The 25,087-nt window shown below is 39.6% G+C and overlaps 1 protein-coding gene across 24 annotated transcripts in view; it reads right to left on the bottom strand.

Annotated features, from left to right (window-relative positions):
* Positions 1-25,087, bottom strand: part of neb (nebulin) — a 275,824-nt gene that overhangs the window by 195,888 nt on the left and 54,849 nt on the right. For all 24 annotated transcript variants that reach the window (XM_059647492.1, XM_059647488.1, XM_059647498.1 and 21 more), the window contains 13 exons: positions 22,668-22,772; positions 20,399-20,506; positions 18,390-18,701; positions 16,742-16,948; positions 15,992-16,096; positions 14,106-14,213; positions 12,401-12,712; positions 11,319-11,525; positions 9,904-10,008; positions 6,004-6,111; positions 3,892-4,203; positions 2,351-2,557; positions 470-574 (listed from right to left, as the gene is read on the bottom strand). In XM_059647492.1, coding sequence (XP_059503475.1) covers positions 470-574; positions 2,351-2,557; positions 3,892-4,203; positions 6,004-6,111; positions 9,904-10,008; positions 11,319-11,525; positions 12,401-12,712; positions 14,106-14,213; positions 15,992-16,096; positions 16,742-16,948; positions 18,390-18,701; positions 20,399-20,506; positions 22,668-22,772 — 2,301 coding nt within the window. The remainder of the gene's footprint in view (positions 1-469; positions 575-2,350; positions 2,558-3,891; positions 4,204-6,003; positions 6,112-9,903; positions 10,009-11,318; positions 11,526-12,400; positions 12,713-14,105; positions 14,214-15,991; positions 16,097-16,741; positions 16,949-18,389; positions 18,702-20,398; positions 20,507-22,667; positions 22,773-25,087) is intronic.

Below are 25,087 nucleotides of genomic sequence, written 5' to 3' on the forward strand. Positions count from 1 at the left end.
GACAATTTGTTCTCATTGGTTAGCCTTATATCGCTCCAGTGAATCCACAGTTCAAGCCAAATAAATACTACCTGCCATTTAATTCTAAAATCTAAATGTGCTCCATAATTTTTGGATTCTATCTCTCCTGAACAAGTTCTCATCCTTTTGCCTTACTTTACTACCTTTTGGTTTAGTAATGAGACTTGAATCCCTTTGGTCCACTACAGATCCCAATGTCTCACCACTAAGACAATTTCCCAATTTATCATTTCCAAATGGATGACCTCAAACCTCCCAACACGGAACTTTACCTGGTATTGCTTCTCCCATTCACATGAAGCCATGATTTTTACAATTTCAACACTGGTGTTTGCTAAGGAATCGGTGAACTTTCAAAGCCATTGGATTCACCGGCAATCACAGTCTGATCATGCACACAACAGAAGCCGGAGATTATTTTTTTTGCCACAATTCAGTCATGACTTACCTCACTCATATTCAACTGGTTGACTTTGGATAACACAATTCCTGGTGTGTCTGGCATAACATGGACTTTGTTCTTATCTTCATCCCAAGCTTGAGTGTATAATTTCTGTCAAAAAGTAAAAAGATGATTCCCATGATATTAAAAGAAAGTGACTTGTCAACAATTTGAATGAGTCGGGCTCAAGATAGTGGCTATTTTGAAGGTTTTACCAACTGACCGTTTGATGATGCACCTTCTAACTCAACCTATGGCAGAGCATAACTCCCTGCGGCAGTTAGATCTTTAGCTAAGTTCTAAGCTTGAATGTGTCACTCTGTGGACTGGTGGGATCTAGAACGTGCTGTGTTGAGGGCAAGAATCCTTCCAAGAGCAGTCACCTTCAGTCAGGCATCTCTGAGTGTTTCATATAACAGCAGTTTTATCTTTCAGCGTGGATCATTGTGCAAAATATCAAAAGAACAGACTCAGTACCACCCCGTTCCACTCCTTCCACTTCTGCCATGAGTGGTTCAGTTGGTAACGCTAGAAAAAACATCAACCCATGCAGACCATTTGGCTCTGGAACCTATCATGTGTACATGTGTGTGCGCACGTGTGCCGTGTGTGCGCGCGTGTGTGTGTGTGAATATATATGTGTGTGAGCTTTGTATCAGCTATAACTCAGAAATACTCTCACCTAAGTCTCTGGGCTCGAATCCACCTCCAGGGCTTGAGCACAAAAATCAATTTGAAACTTTAGTGCAGTTCTGAAGGAGCACTACAACGACAGTTGCACTCTTTCATGGAATTATAGAATTCCTACCATGTGGAAGCAGGCGATTTAGCCCATCGAGTCCACACCAATCCTCCAAAGAGTATTCCACCCAGACCAACTCCCAACCTCTATCCCTGTAACCCCACATTTCCCACAGCTAATCCACCTAACCTACACAAGCCTGGACACTATGGCGCAATTTACCTTGGCCAATCCACCTAACCTACACATCTTTTGGACGTTGGGTTAAAAACCAGAGCACCAGGAGGAAACCCATGCAGACTCATGGAGAATGTGCAAACTCCACACAGACAGTCACCCAAGGGTGGAATCGAACCTGGGTCCCTGGCACTGTGAGGCAGCAGTGCTAACCACTGTGCCACCATGCCACCCTACGTGTGATCTGCAGATGGAATTGGAAAATTCTATGCACTATTTTGAAAGAGCAAGGGGTGTTATCCCTGGTGCGTGTGCTGGACAATATTTATCCATCAATCAACATCACAATGCAAGCAGATTGTTTGGTCAGTATCAACTGCTGTTAGTGGGGATTTTGTTGTGTGCAAATTAAATGCCACATTTCCTATACCACAACAAGGACGGAAGCTGCTTAGGTTAGATGACGACAATGTGATGCAGAATAAATCCAATAATGTGAACTCAATTCCGATACTTCTTGTGGTATTTCATGAAGGTTGCCTACTCACATTGCCCCACGCTTGTGGAGTGGTTATCCCCAAGCAATACATAACTAGATTTAACTGACTATGGCTTCATACCTTGCAATGGGGACTACATTTTGAGAAGTACTTGGTTGAATGTATTTGCTTTTTTTGTGTGTCTGATGATCACACTGTTTGTTTTATATGAATGCATGACTTTGTTTCCAAGTAAGGGTTGCAGCTGCAGTTGTATAGTTGGCTTAGCTGCCTACAGCTGTGAATTAATCAGTTATTGCTTCTATTTGTTACTTAGTATGCTCAGAAGACGCATGAGGAGATCAAATGACTTAGCTGAGGTTCATCTGTGGACTGGTGTCCTTCAGGGGAGAGAGACAAATGGAATATGTGTGACTTGAAACTTTAAAAATTGATGCAGAGAAAGATTATGTCCATTGTAACCTTTACCTTGTTCATTATCTGTGCATTACTCTTAGCCAAAACCATTTCAAGAGAATCAGGGATGCTTGTGAATGCAAGTTTTTCTGGATGTTGACGGTATTTCTTCTCACTTGCTATGTCTGTTGCTTTCTTTGCCTTCTCTACATCCAAGGAGCCAATAGGAACCCAGCCAAGACCTTTAAACCAGTTATTATAATCCGATTTGTAATTGTTCTGCAGATAGAAATCAGAGAAGGATCCTTTTGAGTGAAACATTACAAACATGCAGATTCAACAGATTGTTTTATTTGCATTTTAGAATACAACACACAGACACGCGCGCGCACACACACACGCACACACACACACACACACACACACATACGTGAACGCATGGGGTGAATTTGTATTTAAGATACATTCTGTTTTTGTTCAAAAAGCACACAATTTATAGACAGTCAGTCAATGTGGCATTTCATAAATTCCTACTTTAGAAATAAAACTAGTCTGACTCCAAACCAAAATATAAACAGATTCTAAACAAGGCCTCACACGTGACTTGCATTGTCTGTTCTAAAATGTCACCTCTTCTTTACACTGATAAAACCTTTAGTTCTCTCAAGACAGTGACTTCAAAGGAATTCAAGGATTTACATATACATTTTTATTAATTAAAACCTTCCAACTGATGAAAGATTCAACAGCATCTTAGGTTTGATTAGTATTTCCTCAACAATGGTGTGACCCTTTGATCTCTTATCCACTCATCATTCATACTGTTGTCTGCAACATCTTCTCTCATTTGCTACAGCCCCATTTCTGAAGAAGAATCTAGGCCCGAAACGTCAGCTTTCCTGCTCCTCTGATGCTGCTGGGCCTGCTGTGTTCATCCAACTCTACACCTTGTTATCTCAGATTCCCCAGCATCGGCAGTTCCTACTATCTCCCTTCTCTCATTTGAAGTTGTCCATCCCAAACTATGACACCAATAACCCTGCAAGCCCTCTGTGCTGCCAACTCACTTACTTGGGACACCTCCCCAGTTGCACCAAAAGTAACAATTGTGCCATTCCCTCAATACCTGTCTCTTTCTCACTTCAGGAGAAAATAGCCCACCACATGATCGAAAGGCTCATAACATGTGATGCTATTAAATCATCTATAATGCGTTCAGCCAGTAAGTTCCAGATCGTAACTTGCTGGATGAAGAGGTTTCTCCTCACCTACCCTCTATTCGTTTGTTGATTATCTTAAAATTGTCTCCTCTAGTTAATGTTTCTCTTAATTAATCTGGTAAAACTCTTTAAAATGTTGAACGCTTATATTAAATCTCTTTGTAACATTCTTTGCATTAAAGATAATAAGTCTGGCCTGCCAAATCTCCACACATAAATAAAATTCCTCATCTTTGCTTGAATTCCAAATCGCCTCTTTTCTATGCATCCTTAATTAAGTACTTAATAGAGATGAATGAGACAGCATATTTATTTCATCCTCAGAGAGAGATACTATCCTGAATGTCAATAATACAACAGATTTATTTCATGGGGTAAAGTGGGTTTGCTTACATCACTCTGTATGTCCATCATGTTCCTGGACAGTACCACACTCATGGCATCTGGCAGATAAGTGTAGTTGTGAATTAGATTCCTGTAGTTGCTGTTGCTGGCCACTTCCTGGGATTTCTTGGCAGAGGTAATGTTGAGCATATCAGGTGGGGTGTGATACTTGGTCTTGCTCTTCTCATAGTCTTTCTTGTATTCACGCTCAGACTGAATCTTGGCTACATGCATGGAATGGACCAACTTAGGGTCATCTTGGAGGCTGCGGAAGCCAACGTGTTTACCTTTTTCCTTCTCATGGGCTGCTTTGTATCTATACTGTAATGATAAAGTAGAAAGTTAATATGATCAAGCATAACTGTGTTGTATGGTTTACAGTTTCTCCTTGTAGTTGTGTTCTTGTGAATTGCCCTAATGTGTACATGATGAAAAGTTTCAACAAAATGCATTTTTTTAGCAATACTACCTCCAACAGTGTTCTAAGTGCATGATAGTGAGCTCTTATTGTTTATTCCCTGTTAATCAAAATCTTTCTTAATTAAACATTTTCTTCAGTGGAGAGGTGTACAATGCACCTTGCTTTCTGCATATATGTTATGATTCTAACAGGTATTATGGGCGGATTATTTTTTGTTCATTCACTCTTAAGATGCACAATGTAAATAGCCTTGTGTATCATCCCTGCTATGAAATTAATTTGCGATTAGCATTTATATCAAAACTGAAATTTATATAATTCACTAGCATCATGAGTACAGGGCCATTAAAATGAAACAGGAGGCCATTTCACATTCCAGCTTCGAAATATTTCATTCAACTCCAAATAAGCCCCTCCATGATCACAAGGTCTTACTTGTACCCCATATTATTTAATATTCTTAGATTTTTGAAGCAGCTAATTGAATTCCACGGAAAATAATTCACCAAATTTTCTTTAGCAATATTTCATGGCAAATAAAGTGAAAATTTTAACAGCCTTCCATGAAAATTAATATTACTAATCTCTCTTTCATTCTTTTCACTTTAATTTCAAATGTTTTCCTCTCACTACCACCTTGCTGAATGATGGAAATTGCTGTCTGGATTTCCTGATGGCAGTGATGTCGAACGCATTACCCTAGACTGTCATTACTCTACTGAAAATGACAGCAGCTTCAGAAATCCAGACATGAGCAACACAGAAGTGCAAACGTTACTGTTAGTAATTCAGTTCTTCTCCACAGGATGGGCTTTTGGGATCCCACCCAAAATGCTTGGCTTAGGCTCAGAGGTTAAAGAAGCATCAGAAAAAAATAAGATGCACACCACAGATACTGTTGGATCTTTGTAAGTTCTTTTCAAAGTCCATAGCAAGCTTTATTACTTCACTGTTTAATACAACAGCTGGCCTAGTTTTTATGTGCTTTGTCTCAATATGAGACAGCAACATGATCCCATTAGACATTTTGACAGCTTTTTGATGCTTAAACTAACATATTGATTTATATACTTTATACATACAATCCCCCTTTCTGTTTCTCCACTACAATTGTGGCCCCATCTGCCATTAAAAACTGTATGACCAATTCATATAAACTGTATTTGCTATCAATAGTCCTACCAGTCAATGCCAAATATCATTTGTCAATGTTTTTAATCAATCTCCTTGAATTATCTTAAATTCCATGTGCCTAAATTCTAGCTGCCTTTTGAAAATCTATTTTACAGAGTAATACAAGGCAGGGAAAGAGGCCATTCAGTCTATCACATCTATGCCAGCAGTTCAAATTGCAATCCCAAATTGGCCCATTCTTTTTCACTACTCCCACACTGTTGCAAGTTTGTCTCCTTTACATTACCACCCAATTTTGTTTTGAAACCATTGACCATTTCTCATTAGCAGTAAGTTCCAGACCATTACCATTGGCTACATGAAAAAGTACTTCCTTATATCAGTCCTGCATCTGTTATCCAAAATATTAAATCTGAGACCCATGGCCCTTGTTTCTGCAGCTAATGGGAACAGTACTTTTATGTACAGGACACATATATTCTCTTGGTTATGTCACTGACTTGAGCAAAGGAACATACTAAGTGAAATAGCTGGTTTTGATTAGACTATAAGACAAATTTACTCACATCACTTGCAATGTTCCTTGAGGCTTTGGCCGCAACAATTGGAATGGCATCTTCCCGGATATCATGGCCTTGAGCTATTGTCTTCAGCCAGGCTTGCTTATAGCGTTGCTTGAAAAGAAAACATGAACAATAATTTTAGGATAGCTTTGGGTACAAAGATAAATGGTTATGATTTGTAATGTAGCATTCTTACCAAGTCAAAAATGGTCACACACCATGGAGAATTGAAGAGCTTGAGATTTGATTGTGATAGTATTTCACATTGAATTGCAACTTATACTAAATAGTTACCTTGTTATCATGGGTAGAAGAGATCAGAGAACAGTTGGACCATGTAAAGCAAACACTGAAACTCTAGTCATTATCATGGGGAAAATGTGCTTTGATGAAACAAGTCTTTCTCTCCAATGGACCAGAACTAATGGTCTGAATGTTCCTAAATATGACAGAAATACATGAGCACTACTCAACTATCCCAAATATAGGTCTAACTGTCAAGAGTCAGTTCTTTTTCCAAAACCCTGCACTGCCATCGAAGGTTTACATGGAATAGGTGATTTATTGGAAAAATAGAGATTAGAAAAATTAAGTATGTCTTGCACTTAATTTCCTAATAATTTTTTCACTGTATACAAGGCATGACACAAAGATAGGTGGAGGGATAGGTAGTGTTGAGGAAGCAGAGAGGCTGTGGAAGGGCTTGGACAGGCTAGGAGAGTAGGCAGAGAAGTGTCAGATGGAATACAATGTAGGAATGTGTGAGGTTGTACACTTAGGTCGGAAGAGCAGAGGTGTAGACTATTTTCCAATTGGGAAAGCCTTCGAAAATCTAAAATGCAAAGGGCTTTAGATGTCTTAATTCAGAATTCTCTTAAGGTTGACATGCAGGTTCAGTTGACAGTTTGAAAGGCAAATGCAATGTTAGCATTTTCTTCAAGGGGGTTAGAATACTAGAGCAGAGATGTACTGCTGAGGTTGTAATAATGCTCTGGTCGGACCACATTTGAAATATTGTGAGCAGTTTTGAACCACGTGTCTAAATAAGGATGTGCTAGCCTTGGAAGCAGCCAAGAGGAGGTATACATGAATAATCCCGGGGATGAAGTGCATGTCATTTGGGGAATGGTTGAAGACTGTGGTCTGTACTCAATGGACTTGAAGGATGTGAGGAATTTCATTAATATTATACAATACTGAGAGGCCTTGATAGAATGGATGTGGAGAAGATGTTTCCACTAGTAGCAAAGACTATGACCAGAGGGTGCAGCCTCAAAATGAAGTGACAATCTTTTAGAAATGAGAAGACGAGGAATTTCTTCAGCTAGAGGGTGGTGAATGTCTGGAACTCACTGCCACAGAAGGCTGTGGATACCAGGTCATTCAGTATATTTAAGACAGAGATAAATAGATTCTTGATTTGTAAGGGGATCAGGTTTACTGGGAGAAGTCAGGAGAATGGGATTGAGAAACATGTCAGTCATGATCGAATGGCAAAGCAGACTTGATTGGCCAAGTGTTTTTGTTTCTGATTTCCGGCATCCGCAGCTCTTTGGATTTCTTGTTTAGTGTTTAATTCACTGCCACATTTTCCGCACCAGCTGAGATTTTCCAGAAATTTCTGTTTTTGTTACCTCTAGTTCTAGGTTTTCCCACAGGAGGAACAATCCTTTCCATCCTGGCTGGTCCCCTCAGGATCTTATATGTTTGAATGAAGCCACCTTATACTCTTCAAAACTCAGAGAAATATCAGCCAAGCCTGTCTAACCTTTCCTCTTAAGACAAACCACCTGTTCTAGGTATTAGTCTAGTAAACCTTCTGAATGTACATCCTTCCTTAAATAAATAGGCAGATACTGTATACATCACTTCAGCTATTGTCTCAATAGTCTCTTGTACAGCTGAAGTACAATCTCCCAACTTTTGTATCCCATCCTTAGCACAATAAATAATGTCATTCAGGAGGGAATCCTGAGAAACAGGATTTACATGAATTTGCAAAGGCAAAAACTGATTAGGGATAGTCAATATGGCTTTGTACATGTCTCGCGAACATATTTGAATTTTTTGAAGAAACAACAAAGAGAAATGATGAAGGCAAAGCGGTGGATGTGATCCATATGGACTTTAGTAAGGCATTCGACAAGGATCCTCATGGCAGAGTGGCTAGCAAGTGGACCTCATGGAACGCAGGGAGAACTTGCCATTTGGATGCAGAACTGAATGGAAGGTAGAAAACAGAGTGGTGGTGGGAAGTTGCTTTTCAGACAGGAGGCCTGTGACCAGTAGAGCGCCACAAGGATTGGTAATAGGTGCAATGTCTTTTTGTCATTTATATAAATAACTTAGATATAAACATGGGAGGTATGGTTAGTATGTCTGCAGATGACACCAAAATTGATGGCACAGAGGCTAGCAAAGCAGGTTGCCTCAGAGCACAACAGCACATTGATCAGGTGGGCCAATGGGCCAGGGACTGGCAGATGGAGTTTAGTTTAGATAAATGTGAAGTGTTGCGTTGCAATTTGGAAAGGAAAATCAGGACAGGATTCATATATTTGTGGTAAGGTGCTGGGAAGTGTTGCTCAACAAAGAGATCTTGGAGTGCAGGTTCATATTTCCTTGAAAGTGGAGTCACGGGTAACTTGGACAGTGAAGAAGGCGCTTGGTATGCTTGCCTTTATTGGTCAGTGCATTGAGTAGAGGAGTTGGGAAATTATGTTGCAGCTGTACAGGATATTGGTTTGGCCACTTTTGGGATACTGCTTGCACTTCTGTTCTTCCAGTTATAGGAAGGATGTTGTGAAACTTGAATGGGTTCAGAAAATATTTGAGGATGTTGCCAGGGTTAGAGCTTTGAGCGACAGGGGCAGAATGAATGGGCTGTGGAAATTTTCCCTGGAGCATCAAAGCTTGATGACATGGATTGGGTGAGTAAATAAGATCTTTTCCCTGCGGTGGATGAGTCCAAAACAAGACAGCATAGGTTTAAGGTCAAAGGGGAAATGTTTAAAATGGACCCAAGGGGAAGAGGGTGGTGTGTGTGTATGCAATGAGCAGCTAAACGAAGTGGTGGAGGCTGGCACAATTACAAAATTTCAAAGGCATCTGGATGCATATATGAATAGGAATGGTTTATAGGATATCTGATTGGCATGGACGAGTTGGGCCAAAGGGTCTGTTTCTATGCTGTACATCTCTATGACTACATAACATTCCATTTTCTGAATTACCCACTGTACATGCAGACTAATTTCCTGCGAATCGGGGCAATAATGGATATACAGGAGTTATAGATAGGCCATATTTCACAGAAAATCTTCTAGTTATGTGATAAACTTTGTTTTTCCACAGACGGATACCAATTTTAAATGCCTTTAAAATTTCTTTTCACTTTGTGTTACATGTTAATTCAACCATTTCTTTCTAAGGTGCACCAGCAGAATTATCAGATAGGCTGTTAACCATTAGGTTCCTCAAGCCAAATTTTGACCTTTGTGCTGCAAAAATGATTTTCTTGCAGGTTTATTGAGAAATGATGTGCAATTGGCCAATAAAACACTAGCGATATAGAAAATAGATACAGGAGGTGACCATTCTGCACAGCAGGAATTTGGTGATTCAATGATTCACCCCCTTGAGTCTGCTCCAGCATTCAACTAGATCATGGCTGACCTTCAAACTCCAAATTATGTTCCCTGTATCCCTTGAAATTTAGAAATCTATTGATTTGTGTCTTGTACTGATGGAATGACTGAGCCTCTATAATCCTATGATGTCGAGAACTCCAGAGAATCTCCAGCCTCTGAATGAAGTAATTCCTTTCTTCAGTGAAAGTAAAGGCCTAGTTCTTATTGAAATATTCATGGGAACTACTTCAACGTTATCCTTCTGGGTACTTACATCACTTAAGTTATGAGCGTTGACCTTAGCTTGTACGAATGGTGGATATTGAATGTCAAGAGTATACTTGTGTTTCACATCTTCACCAGACTTTTTATAGTTCATCTGAAAGTGCAAAAATCATCAGCAGTTGAATGCAAGCCAATGGACCATGCAAAAACAAAACAACTATTTCTGTAAAGTTTAATATTAATATCTGCATCTTGGTTAAAAAAAAATCCAAAGAGACCCACATCTAACTTGAGATTTCTTTATTTGCCAATGTTCCCTCATGCCAAAAAGGCGTTTTCAAACAAGCTTTCACATTCATCATTCCTCAATAACCAAATTATCTGAGGACCATTGTAAGAGAATCAGGACACCATTTAGAATGCCCATTCATGGCTTGATAAAATTTTAAATGACAACAAATTTAGTTTTCTAATATCCACCCTATCATTTTTCACAAATGTGCTACAATACAAATTGAGCATAAGAATTCTGAACAGAAATTTATTTCTAAGCCTTATAAATGTGTTATCAAAATCAAGGAGTTCATTTGAAATGTGTTTTTCGTAGCAAATTTCCCTGACAGAAACCAATGAACATTGTGGAGATTTCTGTTAGGGGGCATGGGATACATTGACTTCCCTGGCTGGAGGAAATAGGAATTAATGTGAAGATTGAGTACACCAGATTTCCACATTATCCTGGGGTTTCCCAAATTGGCTGTATTAGGTGTGTCAGAGATAGGAGGAACTGCAGATGCTCGAGAATCTGAGAAAACAAGGTGTAGAGCTGGATGAACACAGCAAGCCAAACAGCATCAGAGGAACAGGGAGGCTGATGTTTCGGGCCTAGATCCTTCTTCAGAAATTATTAGGTGTATGCCTGGCTAGGTCTGGGTCCAGTGCATTCAGTCAATAGAGATGAAATTCCTATTTTTTTCTTGCTCTCACCCACCATTGGGCAACACACCGTGGAGGGGGAGGGACTGCCCAAGAGGCCTACCAATGGGTTTTGTTCGGGAGTTGTTGAAAATAACTCCAGGTTGGATTGACAGATATTTCACCATTTTTGAGGCATTCTCACCCTTCCATCCTCCCTCGCTTTTCACCATCCCCAAATATCCAAGCGAACTTTAGGCAGTTGGCCAAAATATAATTTCAGTAATGCCTGGAATGTAACAATGTTTGCTGCCCTCTTTCTGGTTCTAGGTCCAGCCAAAGTTGGATTTGAACTAGGGCAATGAAAATGACCCAGGATAGGAAATTCAAGGGCAAGCCTTCTTCACATTGCTAATGATTATTCAAGCTTTCATCTTGCAAAGATAGAAACCCATATTTACATTTCAATATCATTAACTTCCAGAATTGTGCCATCTATAGCAACTAACTGGAGACCATATATCTCAGTGTAAGAACAGAATCACTTACTTCATTCAACTGCTTAGTGTTACTTGTGGCAAGAACCATGTTCACAGAGTCAGTGACACTGGTGAATTTCAGCCTGTCTGGATGCTGACGGTATTTATGTTCATTCAAGACATCTCCTGCTTTCTTGGCCTTCTCCACATCAAGTGAGCCTAGTGGGAACCAGCCTATTCCCTTCTGCCAGCAATTGTAGTCTTGCTTGTACAGATTCTGGCAAAATGGAGAGTTACAGAAATATTTGAGCCCATTTCACAGCATTAAAATGGACAACGTGCATTTGCAGGAAAGTGTGATGATCTAAAAGAATGATGCAGGAACAATTGGAGCTTTGAAGATTTGGATTTTTGTTAGGTAAAGTCATGGAGATACATAGAACTAAGGCAGGTAAATGCAAATGAGATATTGATCAGCCACTGCAGATGGGGTTTGGGGGATTCTCAGTTGTCAAATGGTGCCTTTGCCATTTGTGACAGTCATTGCTCCTGGGTGTGATACCCTCTATGGACTAAAAAAATAGCAGACCCCTTTTCTCCAATGCAAATCCACCAGCATTCCCACTCAGCTGAGCACCAAACCCATTGGCAAGTGTCACATAGGTAGGAACTGGCCTTTAATTGGCCACATAAACAGCTCTATTAGGTACCAGGTGGACATCCTGTAATACATCTTTCCTACAGCTGACTCGCCACCAATGTCTTCCCATGTCACTTTGCCAGCCTTTGACAGCTTAGAGGTCAACTCAGACTTTTGGCATAGGCTTTAAACCTATCGCTGGCCAGAGGCATGACTGAGTGAAGCCAGCCAAATGAGGAATATTCAAATAACAGCAAAAATCTCTGAATGCTACAAAGATCTAAAACTGACAGAGAAAATGGTGAAAACACATAGCAAGGCTGGCAACATCTGTGGATGGAGAAACAAGCTTAGCATTTTCAGTCCAAATGGGTCTTTTTTAGGAATGTTCTGTCCCTAGACTTGCTGAGTTTCCGCCGTATTTTCTCTGTGTGTTTGATAATGGAGAACATCTGTTCTGGCTGGAAAATGGAAAGCTGCTGTACTGATGATTGACTTCATTTGTGACTTACATCGCTCTGTATGTTCATCATGTTCTTCGACAGTTCCAGGCTCATGGCATCTGGCAGATAGGTATAGTGATGGACCGGCTGCCTGTAGTTACTGTTGCTGGCCACTTCCTGGGACTTTTTGGCAGTAGTAATGTTGACCATGTCCAGTGGTGTATGGTATTTAGTCTTGCTTTTCTCATAGTCTTTCTTGTATTCACGGTCAGACTGGAGCTTGGCCACGTGCATGGAATGGACCAGCTTTGGATCATCTCGCAGACTGCGGAAACCAACATGTTTGCCCTTTTCTTTCTCATAGGCCTCTTTGTATTTGTACTGGAATCAATAATAATGGATTTAGAAACAAACTGGAGCTTTAAGATTCATTCACTAGAGCTTCCGTTTCATAAGCTGTTACATCAGTAATTTATATTCAACAGTTCATTGACATTTTGATTGGATACACATCTTGTGAATGACCAAATAAACGGATTTTTGAGTAGATAGTGGGGGTGATAGGGGTTTGTTATTGCAAGTGTCAAGAATACAATAACCTTAATGCAAGAAATAGAAAATGTTACAGGTAAAGCCATTGATCATTTCCTTGTATTGTCCTCCATCCACCTACATCCTAACCCTCCAAACACTATTTCCTTCTATTCCCACCCTGGAAAGAAATGGCCTGGTAAATTATAACCTTAGTATTGCATTTAATCCCAAGGTGAACTTTCGATCAAATATCCACTCTATCATCAATATTTAGGTTGGTTTATCTCCAATCTTCCAGATCGTATCCTTACAATAGAGTTTGGAAATACCTAGGGCCTTTGTAACATTGTTCTTCACCTCCATCCATCAAGTCATGGTGTTATTTCCTTCATGGCTGATTATTTTAGCTACAATTTTCTTTTTCTGCAAAACAGCATTCATCTCACACTTAACCATTTGAAATTGCAGTCCCTGAAGATCAATGGAAAGTATTTACTAAATACCACTTCCCTAATTTGATCAACATCTACAAATTGGCTATCACATTATGAGGTGGCAGAGTGGTTCAGTGGCTAGCACTGTTGCCTCACAGCACCAGAGACCCGGGTTCAATTCCACTCTCGGGCAACTATCTATTTGGAGTTTGCATGTTCTCCTCACGTCTGCATGGGTTTTCCCTGGGTGCTCTGGTTTCCTCCTGCAATCAAAAGATGTGTGGGGTAGGTGGATTGGCCACACTAAATTGCCCATAGTGTTCAGGGGCATGTAGATTAGGTGGGTTATAGGGGGATAGGTCTGGGTGGGATACTTTGAGGGTCAGTGTGGACTTGTTGGGCTGAACAGCCTGTTTCCACACTGTAGGGATTCTATGATCTCCTTTCAGGGGTTTGATCTCACAGCTAACAATATCCTTGTTCTGTCTGCCAAACACTCCATCCACCCTAACTCTGCTGGTTCACTCATGAGGTTTCTGCAATGTGTTCTAACTATCTGTTTTTGTGGCTTTTTTTCATTTCTAGCTCATTCCTAACACTCACAATATTGTGCTGCTGACCCACATTTAACATATTCATTCACCTGGAGACCCTTAACTCGTTTCTCTTCCTAATTCATATTTTTTAATCACAACGACCATGTCGAACAGTTCTTTGGGGATTAAGGAAGAGATCACGGATCTGTAAGCATTCACTGAATTTTTATATTAAAAGCCATACTTCAGCTAATGGCATTAAGCACTTACATCACTAGCAATACGTCTTGATGATTTGGCTGCAACAATAGGAATTGCATCAGGCTCAAGATGATATCCTTTAGCTAGTGACTTTTTCCATTTATTCTTATAGCAATTCTGTAAAAGATTAGAGAAAATTTAATGAGAATACACTATTTATTGAATACTTAAGTATTGGAAAACATCATGCAGCATAAATATCTGTAGCAGTAGCAAGACTATGGTATGTTTTCATGCATTAATTCCAGTTCTCTATCTCCAACTCCTTCTGATTTACTTTTTCCTTTTGCTTCCCATGCCTGAGCTGAGCATTCTTGTCCAGCTAAGAACTGGAAAGGAACCAAAATCCTAATGCTCTGCCAATTATGTCCTGTAACCAATATTAGATCATTGGTGCATCTTAACACAGATATTTTTAGCATCTGAAAGTGATTTCAAACTGAATTCACTTTAGACTGGACGTCACAAATTAATGGAATAGACATGATGCTCTTGAAGGTCAGATAAGGTCTGAAGTTTAAAAAGTTCCTGCTTTTTAAACTTCAAAATAACAAATCCCTACAGTTGTCAGTAATTGTTTAAAAAAAAATCATTGCTGGAAAAACTCAATAGGTCAGCAGCATCCATGGAGAGAAACGTAGTTAATGTTTTACATCGATGACCTTTCAACAGAACATAGACCATTCAGAACATGAAATGTTAACTCTGTCTCTCTCCAGAGATGCTGGCTGACTGATTGAGCTTTTCCAGCACTTTCTGTTCTCATTTGAGATTTCCAACATTTCCAGTATTTTGCTTTTGTATTACCATTAAGTATAAGCTGTGATGCTTTCATAGATGGGAGTATTGTCATTACTATCTGTACACTATAATGAAAACTGCATTAGACTTGTAGAAGATTGTTTTATTTCAACTCCACATGGATCTTATATCTTCCCATGGTGGATAAGGGGTATGTTGATATTGTGTATTGAAATTAAGGGATATGAAGATCATGGGGTTGTTGGGGGATGGATCAGCTGGCATTGGACTATAAGGGGACAAGTAGCATTGGTGGGGTAAGAGATTATGAGGGATGAGGGCTAGAGGACCAAAAATCATTTAAAACAATGGGCCAAGACCCACAGTACTAGGTAGGTTTTCCAACTTGCTGCTATTTAGCATCTGCCTCGAGAGTATGAGAACCCAATTTCACTCCACACCCTCTCACCTCTCCACCATCTTCACATGTAGAATGAAAATTTATTATGGTTTAATTTTTTTTACTGAGAAGTGTTCACCAAGTGAAGAAATTTTCCAAATCAAGTTATTCACTGTGGTAGCTAAAATCTGGCCCTAATGCTGAGATAGGACTCATAGACTGCAGCTAAAAATCTTAAGAAAACACAGTTCAGATACATACTTTTGATGTTAAATAAAAACTTTTGAAAATACGACCTCTGAAATGCTGACATTGCCTCTACAAAAAGGCATTTTCCACAGCTGTCTAATAGATATTCAGAAAGGTTAAATTGCATATAAAATTGAGTAGGCCACTGATAAATTATACTACTAATTTAATTAAGCTAATCAAATTATAACTGCAATGCTCAAGTTCATTTCTGCAAGTAGGCTGATTAACAGATAAGTCGTGAATTATAGCCATTGGTGATAATACAACTCCATTTGATACAGTTTTAATATTTAAAAATTGAACAGAAGGCAAACTTTACAAATAATGTGAGAAAGATTTTTGCAAAGGTTCACACCAAGAATGAAGGTTTTTCAGAGATTGCATTGTAAAAGGACAAATATTACTTAACCCTCATTCAAATTGGTATCCCAGTCTTTAAGACAGTTAAAATTAAATAGTTTGTGATGCACTAGAGAAATAATTCATGTAGACAAATGCTTACGTCACTGAGGTTGACTGCATTCCATTGAGCTTGAATGAACTGGGGAACGTCTGATGGCAAAGTGTACTTGTGCTTGATCTTCTCTCCACCAGATCTGTATAGTTTCTATAAAGTAAAGCTAAGTTATAAGCAGAACACCAACTTGCATGCAAATAGTGTTTTCAAGTAGTAGCTCTCATAGGCATTCTAAGTTTTGATGGGAGATTGGGGAATCACTTAGGTCATGATCAAATGTGATAGATCTTGCTGGGAAATTTGGGTAGTGACATAATGGGAAGGTGTTTATCAAATGAACCCCAGAGAGTGCTTCTGAGATACATGAACACCAAAGAACTTGAAAACCAATTGGTTCCAGTAGGAAATCCATTCAGTGCTACCAGTAGCATCACGTCTGTACTTCATGAAGGTGAATATAATGGCCTTTCATGCTGGTCATACCTGAGCAGAAGCTGACATTCCAACACACCAGCAGATTCCGTCAGGTTTTTGGTGGCTCCCTTAGGCAAGCAGCATTGTGGAAATGTAATACATACTATTGAAGATTTGAGGGAGAATCTGGTAAAGACTTTACTTGCCCACAAAAAGCTTACTTCACACTGAACCTTGAATGGCAATGATAGGAAAGGAATTGGGCAGGAACTCCCAAACTGCCTGTAGCTGACTCATGCCCACAAAAGCACAAATTATTGAAGGATAGCGGAAAAAGTGAAACGTAACATAAACAATGATATTCTGTAAAGACCCACTTACATCATTAAGCTGTAGTGCATTGGTTTTAGCCAGCACCATTTCAACGGAGTCAGGCACACTGGTAAACTTGAGTTTACCTGGGTGCTGCCTGTAACTATGCTCATCTAGTACTTGTCCAGCTTTCTTCACTTTCTCCACATCTATTGAGCCAAGCGGACTCCAGCCAATGCCTTTCAACCAGTTATTGTAATCAGATTTGTACAGGTTCTTTAAGAGAAAAGAAATCAATTTAAATATGGAATATTAATTATGCCAACACTGCTACCAAATTGACAGTAATCACACAGCTCATGTGTTTTACAAAGAGACAACAAATTTTAATAAAGGTCATCATTTTCCCGACAATGGTGAGAGCGGAAAGACTTAAAAGTGTTCTAAGGTGCAACTTTTTCATGCAGAGGGTGGTGTGAGTACGAAGTGAGCTGCCAGAGGAGATGGTGAAGGCTTGGTGCAATTATTTCAATGAAAAGGCATCCGGATAGGTGTATGAACAGAAAGGGCTTAGAGGGACATGGACCAAATTTTGGAAAATGGGATTAGATTAATTTAGGACATCTGGTTGGCAGGGACAAGTGGATCAAAGGGTCTGTCCTTGTGCTGCATATCTCTTATGATTCTAAGACTCCAATTTAGTTAAACCCTAGCTCAGAGCAATTCTGAATGTGGGGAAATACTATGAGCTATCTCTGCAAACTTCTGTTTTTAAGATTTGACTCTCTGACTTTAAACAAAGAGCTGAAGAAGTTTTGCAGCCTTCATTTCATTTAAAACAATTTCAATTGCTATTGTTTTCAAATTCTCAGATTATTTCTTTTACATCTCTCCCTGTGTATGGAAGCACACATGCTACCAACTGTGCTTAGCTGAAGTGCCGAAGAACTCCTAATCTGTTTGGAAATTGAAGTCTCTCATGCTCACAGTTAAAGAAAGACGATGAGATACAGGAGTAGGAGTTCATTTGCTGATTGAATCTCCTCTGCCATTTGTTGAGATCAGTGACAACTGATAATCTACAACTCCACACTTCCCTGTCTTTTCCTTATAACTCTCAATTGCCTTATTGATTAAAAATGTACATGAATGTTGTTAATGGCCCAGCCTCATCAGCCTGCATGGTGAAGATTTCTACACATTCACCACCCACTGAGAGAAGAAATTTCTCCCTATCTCTGTCATAAATGGGTGATGCCTCACTCAAAAGAAGAAATAATCTCTCAGTATTTACCCTGTCGAGCCCCGTAAGAAATTTATGTACGATTCAATAAGATATTCTCCTATTCTTCCAGACGCCAAGGAGAACAAGCTCAACCTACTCAACCCCTCCTCATGAGAAAATCACTGCAAATTCACAGTCAGCCTAGTGAACCTGCCTTCCCTTAGATAAAGAGACCAAAACTGTTCTCAGTATTCCAGCTGTGGCCTCAGTAATGTTTTATATAGCTTTTAGCTAGACCTCCTTACTTTTATGTTCCATTCCTATAGATATAAAAGCCAAGATTCTATTTGCCATCCTTTTTACCCATTGAACTTCATTTTAGCTTTTATCAATTCATGCACAAATCCAAATCACTCTGTGCTGCAGCTTTCTGCAGCCTTTTGCCATTAAAATAATGATAAATATTTAAACAATACAATAATAGAAACTTACATCACTCTGTATGTTCATCATGTTCTTCGACAGTTCCAGGCTCATGGCATCTGGCAGATAGGTATAGTGATGGACCGGCTGCCTGTAGTTACTGTTGCTGGCCACTTCCTGGGACTTTTTGGCAGTAGTAATGTTGACCATGTCCAGTGGTGTATGGTATTTGGTCTTGCTTTTCTCATAGTCTTTCTTATATTCACGGTCAGACTGGAGCTTGGCCACGTGCATGGAATGGACCAGCTTTGGATCATCTTGGAGGCTCTGGAAGCCAAAATGTTTTCCTTTCTCTTGCTCGTAAGCTTTCTTGTATTTCACCTGTAAGGCAATTGTTCAAATTACCGCAGGAGATTTTACAACACAAATACTCATTTCAGCAGCAGGGCAACATCACCAATAAAAAAAACAAGTGTATATACAAAGAAAAAGTATTAACAGTTTTGGGTTTCGGTAAGCAAATCGTAATAATCTCAACAAACTTTGTGACATTTGCATTGAACATCGTTCTTCAGATATTGTCTAACATCCTTCTTTGAAATTTTCTTATTTGCCATTCTACTGCAACTTTAGCATATCTATTTTATGCAGTGTTTTATAAAATAGTGTATGAACACTTTCCAAACACAGTTGTCTATTACCTTTCTTTACAAAAAAGGAAGACGGTGAACTAATATAACAGGATTTTTCTTCAGTGTTGAATTTTCATTTTGATTAAACTTGTTTATTAGTACAGAATTTTACAGTATCACATCAAAAAACTGCAGATATTAAACAACCTAATGTTCCTGTCAAATAGCATCAAGTCGCAGTCTTCAATTGCACACTCACAGTAAAACCCTCACCACACCATCCCCTCCCCACCTCATTCTCTCCAGCTTGGAAAGCAAAAGAGTGAGCAGATGGGTTCAGATTCATACTTGGTATAGATTGGCACAAATCTATGACATGGGGCCTGAATTCATCAGCTCACATTTTCTGAACATCCTTCTGAAGTAAAGAATTATCCCTAATATACCTTTACATCTGCTCGGGAAACTTGAGGGAAGAGTGATGATGGGCCATTAAAACGGGCCTATCTATTAGTCCAGAGATAATAAGAACTGCCGATGCTGAAGTCTGAGATAACAAAGTGTAGAGCTGGATGAACACAGCAGGCCAAGCAGCATCAGAAGGGCAGGAAAGCTGACTTTTCGGGTCTGGACTCTTCCTCAGAAAGACCCTTTTCTAAGGAAGGGTCCAGACCCAAAATGTCAGCTTTCCTTCCTCCCTGATGCTGACTGTCCTGCTGTGTTCATCCAGCTCTACACTTTGTTATCGATTAGTCCAAATGTCTTTTCAAAAACATGATGCATAACTGAAAATGAAGTAAGTAAAGGTCACACACAAGCCTATTCCACCCAGAGGTGGGCTGGAAGTTTCCTCCAAACATTATTTACTCCACCCTCTAATTTTGCTGAAAATGCAGTAGAAATGCATTTAGCCTCAGATTTTTCTATATGTGTGTCAAAATTGTGAATACAAACATAATACCAAGGAAATTTTGAGCCATGCCTGTTTCCTCCATAATGGACTTATCTCCATTGTCTCCTGTTGATCCCTTATCATTAACCTCTTTCCCTCATCTCAAAAACATCTAGAGTGTAGTGTTAATATTGCTTGAAGGCTCAATCCTCCTTCTCAGCAGCTATGGTCCCTGATTTTTGACAGACAATTGGGCCAACAATGGTTTAGCCTTGTCACGTATATAATGCCTTAAATGAAATTTCATCAAGTACTCTGTCTGGACATTTGTTTCACAGAGCTACTTTGTGAGGCGAAGTTTTGTTCTAATCTTTGACCTTCCACAAGATTTGTGAATTTTGTTTTTTTCATTCTGTTCTCCCATACTTCTCATAAGATCAATAACTTTATCCATACCACACAACACAAGATGAATGAAAATGAGCAAATTAAATACTATGAGAGGGAAGTAGTATAATAAAGTACATTTAAAAGTATGAACACTATATACTTACATCACTGGCATTTTGCCGGGCAGATTTAGCAGCAATAATTGGAATAGCATCAAAAGTAATGTTACAGCCCTTTGATAAATCTTTTTTCCATGCTTGTTTGTAGCAGTTCTGCAAAGGAAAATGAGCTTTAAATTATTTTAGAACAAAAAATGGTCACATTGGCAAGATTCGGGACTATATGAAATAAAATATGTTGAACGGAGCTGGTATATTATTTGGTGAGTTGTATAATCATTCTGATTGATAAATAACTCCCATCACCACATATTATGTTTAGACCCTTTGGTTGTATCTATGGAGCATTAGAAGAAAACAGGGCATCTGGAATTTGGCAAAAAAAATGCTGCTATGTTGAAGGGAAAAGGCTCAATAATCTTCTGACAATATTGTTTTGTGCAACAAGAAGACTTTTTAGAATAATAGCTACTTTTACAAGGTAGGCACCATTAGTAAGGCCACCATTTACTGACCACCTCTAGCTGTCCTAGTTTTGGTATGGTGAAATGGCTTGCTAGGTCACATTAGAGGGGAATTAAGGGACAGTATTTACCATTTTCTGCAGGACATTAGTGAATAAATTGTCTTTTCATGATCATCTGACAATGTCATGGTCACTTTTACCAATGCCAGATTTTCATTTCCAGCAATATTTTAACATTAATAAGATCAAGATTGATTCCAATGGGTCGTACAGCATGGAAACAGATCCTTCGGTCCAAACAGTCCATGCTGAACATAATCCCAAACTAAGCTAGTCCCACCTGCCTGCTCCTGGCTCATATGCCTCCAAACCTTTCCTATTCATGTATCTATCCAAATATCTTTTGAATGTCGTAATTGTACCCACATCGACCACTTCCTCAGGAAGTTCATTCCACGTGTGAACCAACCTCTGTGTAAAAATATTGCCTCATGACTTTTTGAAATCTCTCTCTTCTCACCTTAAAACTCTGCCCCTTGGTCTTGAAATCCTCATTCTAAAGAAAAGAAAAATATATCTCTATCTATACCTCTTATTATTTTATAAACTTGTGTCAGGTCTATCACACTTGGAACATTGTGTTCAGTTCTGGTTGTTTCCTTATATGAAAGATTTGGAAGCTTTAGAGAGGGCACAAAGGAGATTTACCAGGATGCTGCCTGGAGTAGAGGGAAGGTCTTAGAAGGAAAGGTTAAGGGAGCTAGGGCTTTTGTCATTGGATTGAAGAAGGATGAGAGGTGACTTGATAGAGGTTTACAAGATGATGAGAGGCATGGATAGAGTGGATAGCCAGAGGCTTTTTCCCAGGGTGGAGATGACTGTTACAGGGAGCATTATTTTAAGGTGATTGGAGGAAGGTCAGAGGTAGGTTCTTCACGCAGAGAATGGTGGGTATGTGGAGTGTGCTGCCGGCAGTGGTAGTGAAATAGAATACTTTAGAGATTTTTAAGCAACCCTTGGGTAGACACATGGCAGATAGTAAAATGTAGGGTATGCAGGGCAGTTTGATCTTAGTAGGATCATAGATCAGCACAACATTGTGGGCCAAAGGGCCTGTACTGTGCTGTACTGTTCTATATTCTATGTTCTAGGTTGCCTGTCAACTTCCTACATCCCAGTAAGACAAGTCCCAGCCTAGCCAGTGTTTCATTATAACTCAAACCGTACATACAGGCAATATCCTGGTAAATCTCTTCTTAACCAGCTGCAGCTTAATAGTATCCTTCCTTTAACTGATCAGCCAGAACTGGACACAGAATTACAAAAGTGGCCTCATCAGTATCCTATACAACCTCAACTTGAATTCCCAACTCCAATACTCAAGGAATGAGCAATGAAGGCAAGGCTACCAAGTGCTTTTTTTTTAACCACCCTGTCTATATCTGGAGTTGAAGGCTCAGGCTTTCTGCTTCTATGCTATCATCCCATGATTTTCCTGCTCATTAAAAGAAGTAGCATCAGTTACAAGCTGGCAAGTGGATAAACTGAGAACCTGAATGTGAGCCGCGAAATACATCTGAAATACTGGAACTCCCTAGCATGCTTACTAGACATATGCCCTGAATACTATTGAGATATCCAAACAGTTGCACTTGGAATATTGTTGAATATGAAATGCCTACTAACTGTCACTTGTTTGTTCATAATCAACCATTGCCACACGGTAATGCAACAACAGGAGTTCTATGAAACTGCTCCTTCATTCAGTTGGATCATGGATGGCCTTAACTCCATTTGGCAGAAAAAGGTGGCTGTGGTGTTTGAACCGATCCAGCCATATATACTTACATCACTGACATTAATAGCATTGACTTTAGCCTGAATAAACTCTGGCACATCAGGTGGATAAGTGTACTTATGAATGATCTTCTCTCCTTTGGCTTTGTAGTTGATCTACATGGAAAAACAAAAATTTAGAAATGTGAGACTGATTTTTAAGAAATTGTTAGCATTTTCAATTAATGTTCAGTATCAGTTGTCAGCATTGAGAAATGAAGCGTGGTAAATGAGGAGATCAGACAAATGTTGAGTCTTTCAGAAATACGAGTCAGTAGCAATGTTGCCCATTATTACACTGCTTCTGGGATGGTTTAAAAAGTATCCAAACATGTAGCACCTCTCGATCTGCTGCATGCCACTTGGATCGTAAACATTTCAAAGCTGGACCCTGATATGTGCTTCATCAGCGTATCTGGGGCCGGGTTAGAAAAGGTATGGTCGAAGAGAAAAACAATCATAGTTCTTCCTCTTAATCATTACCAGTGATTCCAAAAGGCAAATCTACCAGAACTTGAGGAAAATATTGGGATTACTTATGATGCTGTCAACAGTGAAAGTTCGACTGCACAAGACAAGAGCATATGATGTTAACATCGGATACAAGGCTGACCAACCAAACAAAACAGAGAATGTGGATAATGGATCAGTTATGCTTGGCAAATTATGACTAGTGGAGTATTGAAGAGATTAGTACTTGGCCTTCAACTAGTTTTAATTAATAGTCATGGTTTGGTTGAAGGGACCAACTGTATTATAGCGATATTTACTGAAGTATGAAGATAAATTGGAAAGCAAGCTCTGGGGAGGATGCAAGGATTATCAACACAGGGATACTAATAGGTTAAGTCGATGGACAAAATTTGGCAGTTGGAATATAATATAGTAAAATGTGAAATTGTCCACTTTAGCAAGAAGATTAGAAAACCAGAACATAGTTTAAGCAGACAGGGGCTGCAGAATGCTATGGTACAGTGGGACATAGCTGTCATTGTTCATTAATAATAAAAAGCCAGCTTGAAGATACAGCAAGTAATGAAGAAGGCAATGCAGTGTTATTGGGAGGGGTCTGAGAGAGAAAAGACAAGTGTTGCTACAGTTGTATTATTGAGACTGCTGTGTGTGTTATTTTGGTTACATGTATTTGCATACATATATTTGAAACTTTGAAAATAGATCAAATAAGATTCACCAGACTGATTCCTGGGATGAAGGGGTGTCTTATGGAGAAAGTTGAGCAGTTAAGAAATACTCATTGGAGTTTAGAAAAATAGAGGTGATCTTATTGAAATATGCAAAGTTCTAGAGAGCTTAACATGGTAAGAGGTTGTTAAAGTGATAATGGGAACTGCAGATGCTGGAGAATCCAAGATAACAAAGTGTGAAGCTGGATGAACACAGCAGGCCAAGCAGCATCTCAGGAGCACAAAAGCTGACATTTCAGGCCTAGACCCTTCATCTGATGAAGGGTCTAGGCCCCGAAACGTCAGCTTTTCTGCTCCTGAGATGCTGCTTGGCCTGCTGTGTTCATCCAGCTCCACACTTTGTTATCTAAGAGGTTGTTAAATGCTGGACGGCACAGTTTCAAAATAAGTGACCTCACATTGAAGATGGAGATAAAGATTTTTTTTCCCCCTCAGAGGATCATTAGTCAGTGGAATTCACTCCCAAGTGAGCAGGGGAGGAGTGGCATTCAAGTCCAGGTTTGACTGACACTTGATTGACAAGGGAGTCAAGGTCTGGGGGAAAATGAATTCATGGAGCTATGATCTTATTGTCTGCACAGCAGGGTCAAAAGGCTGAATGGCTGATCCAACTTGTTATGTGCTTATGCTGTTACGTTTGCTGACTTTTGTCATCAGAGTCAGTGGTTTAGGTTGGATTTGCGGAAGGGCAGTCCTTTCCACTCATCTCAATCTACATGGACAAGGAGAACCGCGACTTCGACTGGGACAACACCAAAATCCTGGGACAGGCTAGGCAGAGACAAGCACGACAATCTCCGGAAGCTTGGCACTCCACAAAGCATGCTATTAATAAACACATTGAACTCGACCCCGTATACATTCCACTATAGAGGAAAATCGGAAGTGAGGCAATCCATCGCAATGGACCCCAGAGTTTAAAAACCAGGCGGGAAAACACACCGACGCTTCATCAGAGGCCGCACTGAGGATGTTACCAAGAACGGTAACGAAACGTCTGCAGAACAACAAACCAGCTCGGCAAACCAATCAACCTATTTTCTGATGAAGGGTGTAGGCCCGAAACATCAGCTTTCCTGCTCCTAAGATGCTGCTTGGCCTGCTGTGTTCATCCAGCTTCACACCTTGTTATCTCAACTTAACCTATGTCTTTTGCAGACTTTTTGGATCATCCTTAGAACTTGCTTTCCTTATTTGAGTTTGTAATCTCAGCAAATATGGGTAGAA

This window comes from Stegostoma tigrinum, chromosome 7 (assembly GCF_030684315.1).
Source record: "Stegostoma tigrinum isolate sSteTig4 chromosome 7, sSteTig4.hap1, whole genome shotgun sequence".
NCBI lineage: Eukaryota > Metazoa > Chordata > Chondrichthyes > Orectolobiformes > Stegostomatidae > Stegostoma > Stegostoma tigrinum.